A 13,652-nucleotide genomic window follows, 5' to 3' on the forward strand; every position below is an offset into this window, starting at 1 on the left:
AGGTGTATAAAGCCTTGAATGGTTTGAGCATGCTCAATGCTGATGCGATTCTTCCTCTTGCTTGGAATAATCACCTGAGAGGGCATAAATTCAAATTGAGGAAAGACAGATGTAGGATAGACGTCGTGCAGAAATTTGCCTTTAGCCAGCGGGTGGTTGGTTGGTGGAACAGACTTCCATCCCTTGTCGTGGAAGGTGATAGCCTAAATAAGTTTAAGGCTCAGCTGGACAGGTATTTCGAATGAACAGAGGGATGAAGTGGAAGTGATTTTTTTTTTTTTTTTTGGCTGATGCTGCATAAGCTTGCCTTCTTGCATCAAATGCCTCTACTAATGCTAATAGGGTGTGAGGTGTATTTGCCGTTCATTTTCCGAACTTTGTCGCATATGGCTTTGGGATTGGCAGCTGTTGTTGTTGTTATTTGGTTTTTAGGGGCATTAACAACTAAGGCCATATTGCTCCGGGGTTATGCGGTAGTCATTCCCTGACCTTTCCGCATCCTCCATATTTGGTGGTTCACGGGCTAGAACCCCGGTCTAATCAAGAAGCATGTGATACCCACTGCTGCTCCTGCCCACCTGGCTACGGAGGCGCCCGGATTGGCAGCTGGTGTGAGGGAAGATGCAAATCGGATCCAAGATTCTTTTTGGTTCAGACATCTGATGTAACGTGCTTTGGCACGTGCACGTTTGAGGGCAATTAAATTATCTGTGGTGGGGTAACGACGAAATATTCCCCATGCTTTGTTTTGAGCCTTTCTAGCTGCTGTGCGTTCTCCATACCACCATGGTTTTGGAAAATATGGAAATTGGGATGATGTTCTTGGGATTGCAACTGTCACTGCTTGGACATACTTTCTGTGATGTACTTTACTGTCTCATTAATTGGCCCCTGGCCAACTGTAATGGTATTGAACATTGCCAGATGTCTAAAGGCATTCCAGTTGGTGTGATCAATCTTCCAACGTGGTATCCTCGACTGGTGGCATTGTCTCCCATTAGAAATGGTGGATAACTCAGGAAAGTGATCACTCCCATAAAGGTTGTCCACCACCTCCCATGTACAGAGAGGCAGAAGTGAAGGGCAGCATATAGAAAGATCTATAGCAGTAAAGGTATGGGTAGACGTGCGGAAGGTGTTACAGATCATTGTTTTCTTTTCAAGCATATGCTTGATAATCTGCCCCCTTCTATTAATGTCAGAACTACCCTAGAGTATTTTGTCCATCAAAGTCCCCTAATAATAGAAAAGGGAGAGTGAGTTGCTTAATGAGATCATCAAGGTTTGCCTGGGAGATGTCATTTCCAGGTGGCAAATAGATGGAGCAGCCAGTTAAGAGGAACCCTACTACAACCTCTACTACAACGAGCTACTACAACCTCTAGGTTGTGCTAAGTAGCATAGCTTGAAATTGGGTGTGGTTACCCACAAGGATGGAGACTCCTTCGTGGGCAGGTCCATCCCCAACTCTGTCTTTTCGAATAACTGAAAAGTTACGTTAAGTAAGGGTCTCCTGTAAGCAAAAGCAAGTTGGCTCATGTTTACTCAGGAGAGCCTTGATGTCTATTTCTATGGAATGCACAGTAATACCATTGTAGAAATATAAAGGTACCTATTATTTCGATTTATTGGGTCTGTCTGGTGGCTTCCGAAGGGCTGTGGGCCATTGGACCTTCATGTAGCTTACAGAGGTCTTTGTTATAGGTTAAAAAACCAACTTAACTGAATTTATGGGTTTGGTTCTGAATATTCATTCAGATGTTAAGCAAGAACTTAATCGTTTATGGAATTAAATGATAAATCTGTGGAAGACTCACTGGGATGTCATCTGTTGGTTCTGTTACTTGGACTTTTTTCCACTTAGGTTTACACCTTTTGTGTAAAGCAGAAACCTGTTTGGTTCTCTTTAGACTTATATTCATCCTTCCTCTTAATGGGACATAGATCTCTTAACGAAAAACTGTCGTTTTGTTCTTTCTAGAATGGAAGCTTGTCAATGCAGAGAAAATGAAAATTGGAACCACATTTTATTTGATTGTCCACTATATAATGACTTTAGAGATGTTCTTTGTTTGTCAGTTTCTACACTCTCTCATGGGCATGAAACTGCTGGTGGGAGACAACAATTCTTATGTTGCTCTTCAGCAGTTTGCATCTGATGTTTTCACAAGAAGGAGAATTAGTTATATGGCTATGAATAATTCTACTCCTTTGGCTGGTGGAGCTACTTAATAGGGAGCAACATTCCTTAGTTGGATGTTGTGCACATTGTGTATTAGGGGCCAGTAGATCTTGGGATGCCATTTACATTAATGTTTTGACTTTGATCTGGCTTGTGATATAGAACACTGTACTTTACAAGCTCAGAATATATTTATATAGAGCAGTATAACTTAAGCCATCTGTTTATTTGTACAAAGCCTGGTTTGATGATAAGGTATTGTCTACCGTAAAGGATGTTAACTGTTATAGGAGCTACGAATATGAAGTATGTTTTATTTATTATTATTTAAAAAAATATATTTTATATATATATATATATATATATATATATATATATATATATATATATATATATTTTTTTTTTTTTTTTTCTTTTGTATTGACATTTCTAAGTGTGGGTAGTTTCTGCCCGCATTCCATGTCTGGCTATAAAGCTAGTGGGAGGTGAAGTTAGGTAAGTACTTAGGACAGCAATAGACACTCCTGACCTCGTATTGCACTAATAGCTCAGAGTGTTAAAAAGATTTAAGGGGAAGGATAGCAAAAATAATATGATTGTAGAAAATACAGTTGGTGCTCAGGAAATCTGGGTTTGCAAGTTCCCATCCATATTAGTAACAGCCCTGGATTAGGTAGGTATTTGCAATTTGGAAAAAGTTATTTGTCTCTTTGTGTATCCGAAAATTTGTCTACTCTAATTTTAAAATGACCATCAACTATTAACAATAATAACCTCAAGAGCTCAATTTTTAAAAATTTTAAAATATTAACCATCAATTTTATGTTCTGAATAGTATTTACCATAATAGCCTTACTAGCATTAAGAACTCAATTTTTAAATCTAAAATTTTAAAATATTCACTATAAAACTAACATTCTGATTAGTTTTATTATAATAGACTTACTAGCTTTAAAAATTTAAATTTAAAATATTAACCATTAAATTTGCATTCTGAATAGTTTTTACATAAAAATTGGGGATTAGTAGGTAACTGGCAGATATATGCGAAACGGCATCTCTTCAGGATGCCACACCGTTTCACTATTACAGTACATATACTGAAATAGCACATACATGCTGCCATTAACGTTTCAATAGTTTCTGTCCATTTTTTTTTTTTTTTTAATTATTATATATTAGTGTGTTAGAGCCAAAAGTTTACAAACGTGGATTAATTTTAGAAATAATTTTTGTGGCATCTAAAATTAATCCATGTTTCCTGTGGCATCTAAAATTAATCTGCATTTGTAAACTTTTGGCCCTAACACGAATATATAATGATTAAAAAAAAAAAAAAAATGGACAGGAAACTATTGAAATGTTAATGGCAGCATATATGTGCTATATCAGTACATGTACTGTAATAGTGAAACGGTGTGGCATCCTGAAGAGATGTCGTTTTGCATATATCTGCCAGTCACCTACTCATTTCTAATTTTTATGTAAAAATTTTCAAAATATAAGTTGGATGGTTAGTTTTTAAATTTAAAAAATTCAGTTCTTAAGGCTAGTGAGTCTATTTAATTGCTAAACTACTCAGAAAGTAAGTATAATGGTTAATATTTTAAACATTAAATTTAACTTATATAAAAATTGAATCCTTAAGGCTAGTGAGTCTATTTTTGTAAAAACTATTCAGAACACAAATTTAATGGTTAATATTTTAAATTTAAATTTTTAAAGCTAGAAAGTCTATTATTATACAACTAATCAGAATGTTAGTTTTATAGTGAATATTTTAAAATTTTAGATTTTAAAAATCGAGTTCTTAATGCTAATAAGGCTATTAAGGTAAATACTATTCAGAACGTAAAATTGATGGTTAATATTTTTAAATTGTAAAAAATTGAGCTCTTAAGGCTAGTGAGGCTATTATTGTTAATAGTTGGTCATTTTAAAATTAAGAGTAGAGAAATTTTCGGATACACAAAGAGACAAATAACTTTTTCCAAATTGCGAATACCTACCTAATCCAGGGCCGTTACTAATATGGACGGGAACTTGCAAACCCGGATTTCCTGAGCACCAACTGTATTTTCTACAATCATATTCTTTTTACTATCCTTCCCCTTAAATATTTTTGACACACTGAGCTATTAGTGCAATATGAGGGCAGGAGGTCTATTGCTGTCCTAAGTACTTACCTAACTTCACCTCCCACTAGCTTTATAGCCAGACATGGAATGCGGGCAGAAACTACCCACACTTAGAAATGTCAATACAAAAAAAATATTTACTTACTGCTTTATCTTTGAAGCCTGCGCAAGATAGGCAAGTATGTGCGAACAACTACAATAAGAATAAATATAAAATAGTAGCTTACAAACCACTTGAATATATATATATATATATATATATATTATTTACTTTTTATTTATTTATTATTTTTTTAACACCACGGGAACTTCCCCCCCCTCCTCTGGAGTGGACCCCCAGAGGAATCTGGCCCACCTTCCCGTGGTGTGGACGAGTTCCCAGAATCATCGGTCCAGGTGACTGATGCTTCTGGGTTGCCAAGTGGCCAGACAAAACAACAGAACACAAACACACCACTAATTTCTGGCCATTCTACAGTGGTATTGTTCTTCACACAGATACGAGGCGGAGATGAACTAACGTTCCAGGTGCCTCCCATTACAAAAACACGTCCAAATGTGGGTTTGGTTTTCTCAGGTCTAGCTTTATCTTTCTTTGGGAAGAAAGGACATTGACCTGTGTCCATATCTTTTTCTGCAAAGAGTTCCAGGACCTAGTCGTCTGGTACCTCCTTATGCTCTACATCCATTGTTTCTTGTACTGCAGATGGCTCTTCCAATATTTGTAGCTTTTCTTTAGCAATTGGTTTTGGTAGTGGAGGAGCACTAGGAGGTACGGATATAGGAGTGGCAGCTGACTGTTTTTTTGGGTGGGTTTTTGTGAATGCAATAAACAGAGTGCAAAATGAAATGACTCTTGGTGGTACAGTCATCTGTAGTGCACTTCGCAGAAACCTTCTGGGTGTATGAAAGTTTCCTGCTATTTATTGGTTGGATGTGTTTTCTGGCCTCTGGGTAGGAGATATTCAGCTTTGTTTTTAGATTTCTTTCTTATCTTTACACCACTGGCATGCTCTAGAGCAGGCAGGGTGTTCTCCCTGGTAATTTACACAGATCGCTTTGGAAGCTTAACATTCTTTGCTCTCTCATGGTCTTTTGCACCACATCAAGCACATGTAAAACATCTCAATGGGTTTGGAATGTAAATCCTCACTGGGCAGTTTAAGTAGCCTGCCTTGATGGAACTTGGAGGCAATGGGGTGTTGAATGTTAGGATGAGAACTTGGGTAGGAACAAGATTCCCATCCTTTCACATCGATATTCTCTTGACAGCTGTCACTCTTTGGTCTTTCAATTCAGAGCAGATCTCTTCTTCAGAGACTTGAAGAACCCACCTTGAGAAGAGTTCAGAGTTTTGTGGGGGTTTACAGTGATGGGAATTCCCCTCATTGATGTGGCTTTCAGAATTTTTTCAGCTTGAAGCTTCAACCAACAGTTTGCCAGAATGCAGCCATTTTAAGGATTTAAGTGATCCTAATCCTTTCTGGATAAAGAAGGATGACATCTTCCCTACTGACTGCTCTCTGGTGGAACGGAGAATGAGGAAGAGCAGTGTCACTGATGGTGATGTGTACTCAGTTCTGGCACTTTTCATGGAGGCATTTTCATTACGATTAGGTAGGGGCCTTGTTGGGACTCCAGAAGAAAGAAAAGGATTTAAATTACTCATAGGAGTAAAATAAAATTTCAGATGCCCTAAGTACCTCACTCACCACGGAGCCCTACGGGGGGATGCCCACTCGGGAACAAGCAGGTACTGCGTACACAAATGGGATGCCAAGTTTGCTTAGGAGCATCATACCCACAGTTCTAAAAATGTCTGGACCCCGTCCCGGGACCAGAGGGAGGAAGACTCATTAGAATGCAGTTGACCCTAGCAGTAAGATCTACCCACCGATTGATTCCAGTCGGGCCGGTCCGGGACCTCCCATCTTGTTGAAGCAGGGGCCAAAATGATGTATTAGGGCTAGGGCCCTCCTCAACCACCAGGATCTTCCTTTCCAAGTTTCCATGGGTTGCACCGCACAGCTGCGCATGCCGGATTCCAACAATGTAACCCTGGAACTGAGATATGGGCATTGGATCCCAGTGATGCTAATCTGGAAGGCCAGCAGCATCACTGGGAGATCCCCTCACCATGTACAGATGCCCATGTCGAGAGGTGTAGAAGAGTTGTTCTTTGCATATTGTAGGAAAAAACATATCCTGCAAAAAAAAAAAATCCTTTAACTATAACTTTATTGTAGGCTTTCACCTTTTCAGTAATGCGCAGTATATATCATGCAGAGTTTGTTGTACTGAGTTTCAATAATGCAAGCAAAATTATACCCCAGTGTTCTCAAAAGATAGTGGCTGTCAGCTCAACTACTGATGAAGCAGTTCTGAATTTTCTGTATGTGATGACAAATGCTTCTGCATCACTGATGCCTATTATTTATTTATTTTTTTTTTTTTTGTTTATTAACAAACTATTATTGAACAGATAAAGTTGCCCAAACAGCTTCAACATTCACATCATTAACAGGTGTTTCAGAATGGCAACAGATTCTTCATTCGAGATTTATGATCAGCTTGCTTTGAACTTGCCAACAGCATTTGACATTTGGCCACAATTTTTCATCATAAACATCAAGTGAATCATTTCAACACGTTTGATTTTTTAGCTCTTAAAAAGCCATAAGTTAGGATGGGCAAAATTTAATCTCAAATTTTTAAAGCTGTTTTATACTCTAAAAACATCAAGTTTCCCCATTGCCAACACACAATACCTTTAAAGAAAATATAGTAATAAATCTCAATGGAAATCAACCATGTAAAGAAAAGTTTTGTCAAAAAGAAATCATAAAATCGAGCAAAAAAGACCATGTGCAACATATAACTACCTAGATATTAATGGTCCTTCATTGTACAGCTCACTTTTTAAAAATAATATTGTCTTATTTTTGATTATCTGATCACCTAATTATTATTAATTGGTTATGATACATGGCTACATCCAAGCATTCTAAATAATTATGATACCAAAAATCAAAACTGATTACATTATTAACATCTGACTTACCCTCTCCTGCAGGAATTCCATCACACAAAACTTCTTTGGAACAGTTTGTTATCGAATGATCAACTGTGTCTAAAAATGAAGTTTTTGAATTAAAACCATTCAAAACATGAGAATTTATCCCAAAGTCCAGAGATGTATTATTTACCGTGTTACTTGCATTACTATTTATATTGCAATCTTGAGGGTCCACTGTTCTTAATGGAATTATATTTTGAGAGGAATTTGAGCCTAAAGGAGGTGAAGGGGATGATGATGGAAGACTACTGGAAAAACTCCCGAATGGAGTGAATAGAGAGGAACATGATGAAGAAGATGGTGAAGGTGGTGAACTAGATGTTTCTATAAGAATATTAGTTATCAGTGGTTTATCAAATAAGTTAGCATCTTCCGATTCTTGACTGAAACATTCAGAGTTCAATATATTTGGGGGAGAAAGGTGTTCATCAACTATATTATTCCTTAATGAAGAATTTAAGCTGCTATTACTTGTGAAATGGAATGGTATCCTCTGAAGAGATTGCTGTTGACTTGATATTTCATCTTTTGGTGGTTGAGAAGCCTTTGAATTTTCTACACAAATAGTTCTATTTTTAAAATTTGAGCTCAATTTTTTTTGTCCTCCATAGTCTGTTTTTTCCTTGTTCTTTTTACTGTAAAAAAACAAAGCAAGATGAAATCAGAGAGAAAAGTGGAATTTAATTGTAATTATTAAATTACTGTGGACTGAAAAGTAATACTCCTTGCTGAAGGCAAAAGACTGCTGTATAAATTAGAGCAGTGTGGCATTAAGGATTAAGGGCACGTTACTGCTCCAATAAAGGGATGGTTGAGTGGGAGAAGAGTGTTTATTAATGGAAACTGCTTTTCTGGACTGATGTTATTAGTAATTAGTGAAATCCCCAGGATTCAGTGCTGCTGGGCCGATTGTTGTTTTCTGTATTAATTAATGATATTTATGAAGGTATATCAGGCTTAATGTCAAAGTTTGTAGATGATACAAAGGTTGGCAGGGTGGTTAATGCCAATAATGATGGTACACTACCACAACAAGGTCTAGAAAAATTAGGCAGATGGACTGAGAAATAGCAGTTGAAGTTTATCACTGAAAAAAAGCAAGATACTGTATATGGGTAGTGGTAATATCAGGTTAAGGTACCAATTCTGTGGTATTATACTCAGGGTAGTGGAAAATGGAGACTGGGCACCCGTGAGGTGAGCTGACTAAGTAGTGGAAAATGAAAAAAAAAGACCTGGAGATAATTGTGCAGTCACATATTAAGTTTTCTGAGCAGTGAAGACAAGCTGCCAGGCCAGTTCATGAAGGTTTTGTCAATGACATAGAGAAATTTTGTTAGCAGGGATAAGGAGGTGGTTATTTCATTGTAAAAGGAAATGGTTGGCTGCATCTTGAGTACTGCATCTGGAGGCCTTATTTTAGGAAGGATGTGGAGCTGTTGGAATGGGTATAGAGAAGGGCAAAGGGAATAAAAGGGTGGTATTACCAAGAACACAGCTTCAGTTTTCAAATTGTAGTGTCTGAAGACTAGGCACCCGTGAGGTGATCTGACTAAGGTGTTTAAGTTTTTGAATGAACTGGGAAAGTTCAAAGCTGATGGCATTCTTCAGTCTTGCTCAGACAATGCACACATGATGGGGCATAAATTCAAATTTAGGAAAGATGGTTGCAGAACAGATGTGTGGAAGTTCACGTGCAGCCAGCAGGTAGTTGACTGTTAGAACAAACTTTAGTTTGTTGTTGTTGTGGAAGTCAGTAGCTTGAATAAACTCAAGGAAGAACAAGACAAATTATTGGAAGGGATGGACATGTGATGTGCAAAGTTTTTTAATTTTTGGTTGATGCTTTATAAGCTTGCTTGTTTGCATTATTTGCCACTATTAATACTAGTAGAGATTAATATAAAAAAAAAAATTGAAAAAAAAAAAAAAAATTAAGTTTGTTTTCATTTTATATAATAATTTTATTACATAAAATCCAACTAACTGAATACATTTGTTGGAGAGGACAACCATTGCTTCACAGCTGATTTAATTCCTTCATTGAGACATATCTGTTCTTAAGTTTTGAGAACAAAAAGAAGTCTTGGGATCAAATATGGATTACAGCATGAGTATAGTCCGTATGGTGCAAGGAAAATCACAAGTCTTCAGCTGCAACAGTTCAAAATAATAATAATAATAATAATAAAAAATACCTATTTGACTCCCTCCACACCATACAGCTTACCATGAATTGTCTCAATGGATCAGCCAACATATTCCCTTAATCAACATCTTCATGGCTAAAAGAAAACTTCCTGAAATCTAGTATAAATCACTTTCCCCATTAATTTGAATTTTTTTTTTTTTTTTTTTATGAGAACTCCAAACACGAGAGGTATTAGAACCTATAGCATTTAGGACTGTGCTTGGGTTGGAGGTTGAGAAGACGAAAGAAGATATTTGTTAACATAAGACTTGAATTTCTGTACTGTAATTTTCAGGAAATACGTATGAAGGAAGATTGTTCCAGAAAACTGCAGTTGAATAAACGAAGAAGATAAGTTGGTTCTATGAGCTTGAAGTTGGACAGTAAATGGATGTTGTCTGGTGGCGGCAGGTGTTCGGACTGTTTTGAAAGAAAGAAAGAAAGAGAGAGAGAGAGAGAGAGAGAGAGAGAGAGAGAGAGAGAGCAGGAATTATAGAAGCCAATTCAGAAGAACAGTGCCTGTAGAAAATGCATGAAACAGAAACAGAACATCTATGAGACAGAGTGGAGAGACTCTGTTAGAGAGGAGTCATTAATTAATCTAACTTCCCTCTTCTGAATGGAATCTAGAAGCCTGAGAGAGGTTTTGGGGGCACTGCCCTAGACGCAGGAACAATATTCCATGGTAGATTTGCGATTTGTACAGAGTGAACAGCTGTTTGGAAGAAAAGTAATGCCAAGAGCGAAACAGAAAACCAAGTTTTTTAGAGGCAGAGGAAGCATTATTTGTAATGTGCTTGTGCCAAGAGAGATCAGAGGTCAGGGTAATCCCCAAAAGAGATATATCATCTTGCCTAGAAATTGAAGTGACACCAAAGATAAGCATAGGAGCTGAAGAATCCTTTTTGCAAGATATAAAGGCAGGACTGAGTTTTAGAAGGACTGAAATCAACAATTACCCGGAGATCAGCATTTAAGGAATTGGTAGCGGATATTCAAGTTAAGGATGATTGAGCAGGACAAGGTTTCTTAAACTGGAAAGTGGAATGCAACGCCTGTCACCGGCAAAACTATGGATAGGATTTCTAGTAAATAGAATGTCATTAATACACAAGAGGAAAAGAGTGGGGGAAAAGAACCGAACCTTGGGGGACACTAGCATTAGTGGAGAAGTTAGAAGACAGCAATCTACCATCACAATCAGTGAGCAGTCAGAGAGAAAACTGGATAACCAATTACAAAAAACAGTTGGCAAACCATAAGATGGAAGCTTGTTCAGAAGACCTTTATGCCAAAATGATCAAATGCCTTTGAGCCTCCTATGTCAAGAGAAACTGCTTGTTTTTCATTGAACTTTTCCATTGAATTTGTCCATAAATGAGTAACATAAGCCAGAATATCACCAGTGAATCGACACTGATGGAATCCATACTGGCGATCGTTGATCAGACGGAAGGATTCTAGGTAGTTTAAAAGTTGGTGGTAAATTTATTTCGTCATTACTTTATAAAAAGTAGAAGTAACTGCAATGGGTTGATAACTGGATGGGAGGGATTAGTCACCCTTTTTTTAGGAAGTGGCTGGATATGAGAAAATTTCCAAGCGGAAGGAAAAACACCTTTAGAACAATAAAGTGAAAAAAGGTGGCAAAGAAAAAGAGTAATTTCAGGAGCAAAGGTTTTGAGGACAAGTGGAGAAATACCTTCAGGACCTGGAGCTTTCTTAGCATCAAGATTCGTCAAAATCCTTCTGACATTGTTTTGAGGGAAGACCACAGGAGGCACCGAATAGAGTTTACTGGGCATGGTAAGAGGTGGTTTATCAAGATCATTAATAAATGAGTTGGAAGAAGAATAGGATGCTAGCAGGTCAATTTTATCCTTAGCTGTAATGAAAATAGAACCATCTAGTTATAACAGAGGTGGGAGTAAAGATGGGCAAAAGTTACAGTCAATAGCTTTGGCAAAAGTCCAGAATGCTCGGCTACCATTAGGGCAAGAAGAAAGTTTTCTATTCTTAGCTTGTTCAAAATCTAGTTTGGATTGGTTAATAACTGCTTTACAATTGTTGCGAGCCTTGGTGTATACAGAAAATGAGACTGAAGAATTGGAAACAAGACAATCACGACATGCAACATTCTTCTCTTGAAGCGAACTAGAACATTTATTGGAAAACCAATGATTAGATAAAGGACGAGATTTTAAAGTGGAGTGTGGAATAAAGGATTTCATTCCTACAAGAATAATTTCACTGACATGATCTGAGCAAATGTTAACATCAGAAGTTTTGAAACAGTAATCTGAACAAGGAAAAGAAGAAAAGATATCTCGCAGGACATCCCATTTTGCATACTTGTAATGCGAAACAATGAGGTTAGGAATAGCCACGAGATAAAAACTCCATTGGAGAAGAGTCAACCAGCAAGTCATGATCTGAGGTGCCTTAAGGACCACTCACTTCGACCGTGTACAAAAAGGGTTGTTTGTGAGAAAAAGATGAAGCTTGTTGGCTGTATGTAATTACTAATGTCCTTGCACAGATTGTTCATTTACATACAAGAATATGAACAATCTGTGCAAGGTCATCAGTAATTCCAAAAGCCTCAGCATCTTGACCAGCTGGAGTTGTGAACATTAAAATCACCAAGAAAAATTACCTCCCCATTAGGAAAGTTGGACTGGAGAAAGTAAAGTCGCAAAGAGAGGAAGTCAAAGAGCTCCAAGTGATTAGTGGAGTTGTGAGAAAGGTAGAGACAACAGAACGAGGTAGAGAGATTTTAAGCCAGAGAAAGTCGAAAAGAGGAGATTCCAAATAACCCAGCTCTGACAGGGAATATTGGAATGGACATATGCACAAGTACCACCACTGAGACGAAAGGAATCATACAGTGAATAAATTGGGCAACTGAATGAGCAGTGGTTGAATCAACAGATAACTGAGATTATGTCAGAAAAAGTACATGGGGTTTGGCAGACCGCAAGTGGAAACGGACATCATTGAGATTAGAACTGAGACCATGTATATTTGTGAAATGGACTAGAAAGTGTTTTGGAGGTTTAGATCTTTTCACAGATAAGCTAACTCTATTAGTTTGACAATTCATAGTGTATTGAATAGTAAGAAAAGTGGGGGGACTGAAATTTTGGATGTGATTTGACATATCCAAAATTTCATTACTGTGTAGAGTAATGAAATTTTGGATATGGCATACATATGGTAAGAATATACATAGATCCTTGACATAACGTGGCCTCAACAATGCCCCCCCCCCCGCGCATACACACTACTCGGACCCCCTCAAGTCACTATCTGGCAGAGTAGAGGTAGCAAGATTATACACTTTGGTCCTTGAGGTTGTCACAGACATTCTCTCAGATATGCCACAGACAAGCTGTACTTGCTACCTGGGAGTCTAAAATGCTGATGGAACTTATATTAGAGTGACACTCAAGTCTAGTGGACCCAATTTCAACAAAGTCCAGATGGTCTGTGGCAGCCAAATCCTCTGCTTGCACCTTCACGATGGTGGCACTATTAGTAATCCTGGGTATAACCTCCATGCACAAGTATATGGTGGGTAACGACACAGTTGTGAACCAACGTAAGCAGGGGTCGAGGTGCGTTGACCACACCACACTATATGGAGAAATGCCACCCCTCTGTGTTACCAGGCAGTACTAGGTGGTAGATGACTCATCAACCGGTGCAATACCACCACTTTGCTTATTGGAAGCTTAAAGTGGCGGAACCCATGTTTAGTCTCCAGAGGTAAGTTCTGGTCAACCTTTCCCATATCTTCCATCATGCACTATGATTGATGACTTTTGAGATTATGATGAACATTGTGGTGAGATCCAATCTTCCTTACATTTCGAGGGTACAGCTCAAAAACGGCGTTCGCAGGCCAGCCACTAGTTAGTACACTGAACCGAACCTATTGGTAACTTTCTAGGAGGCTTCCGGATCAGCTAGTGTATAATCTTGCTGCCTCTACTCTGCCAGATAGTGACTGGAGGGAGTCCGAGTAGTGTGTATGCAGGGGGGGGGGGTTGTCGAGGTCATGTT

General features: G+C 38.0%; 1 protein-coding gene across 4 annotated transcripts in view; it reads right to left on the reverse strand.

The window, feature by feature from the left end:
* Positions 1-13,652, reverse strand: part of LOC150075706 (CCR4-NOT transcription complex subunit 4-like) — a 494,519-nt gene that overhangs the window by 137,118 nt on the left and 343,749 nt on the right. For all 4 annotated transcript variants that reach the window (XM_090388673.1, XM_090388675.1, XM_090388674.1 and 1 more), the window contains one exon: positions 7,382-8,031. In XM_090388673.1, the coding sequence (XP_090244799.1) occupies positions 7,382-8,031 (650 nt within the window). The remainder of the gene's footprint in view (positions 1-7,381; positions 8,032-13,652) is intronic.

The sequence above is a fragment of the Mastigoproctus giganteus genome, chromosome 14 (assembly GCF_048544385.1).
Source record: "Mastigoproctus giganteus isolate SK-2022 chromosome 14, ASM4854438v1, whole genome shotgun sequence".
In the NCBI taxonomy this organism is placed as follows: Eukaryota; Metazoa; Arthropoda; class Arachnida; order Uropygi; family Thelyphonidae; genus Mastigoproctus; species Mastigoproctus giganteus.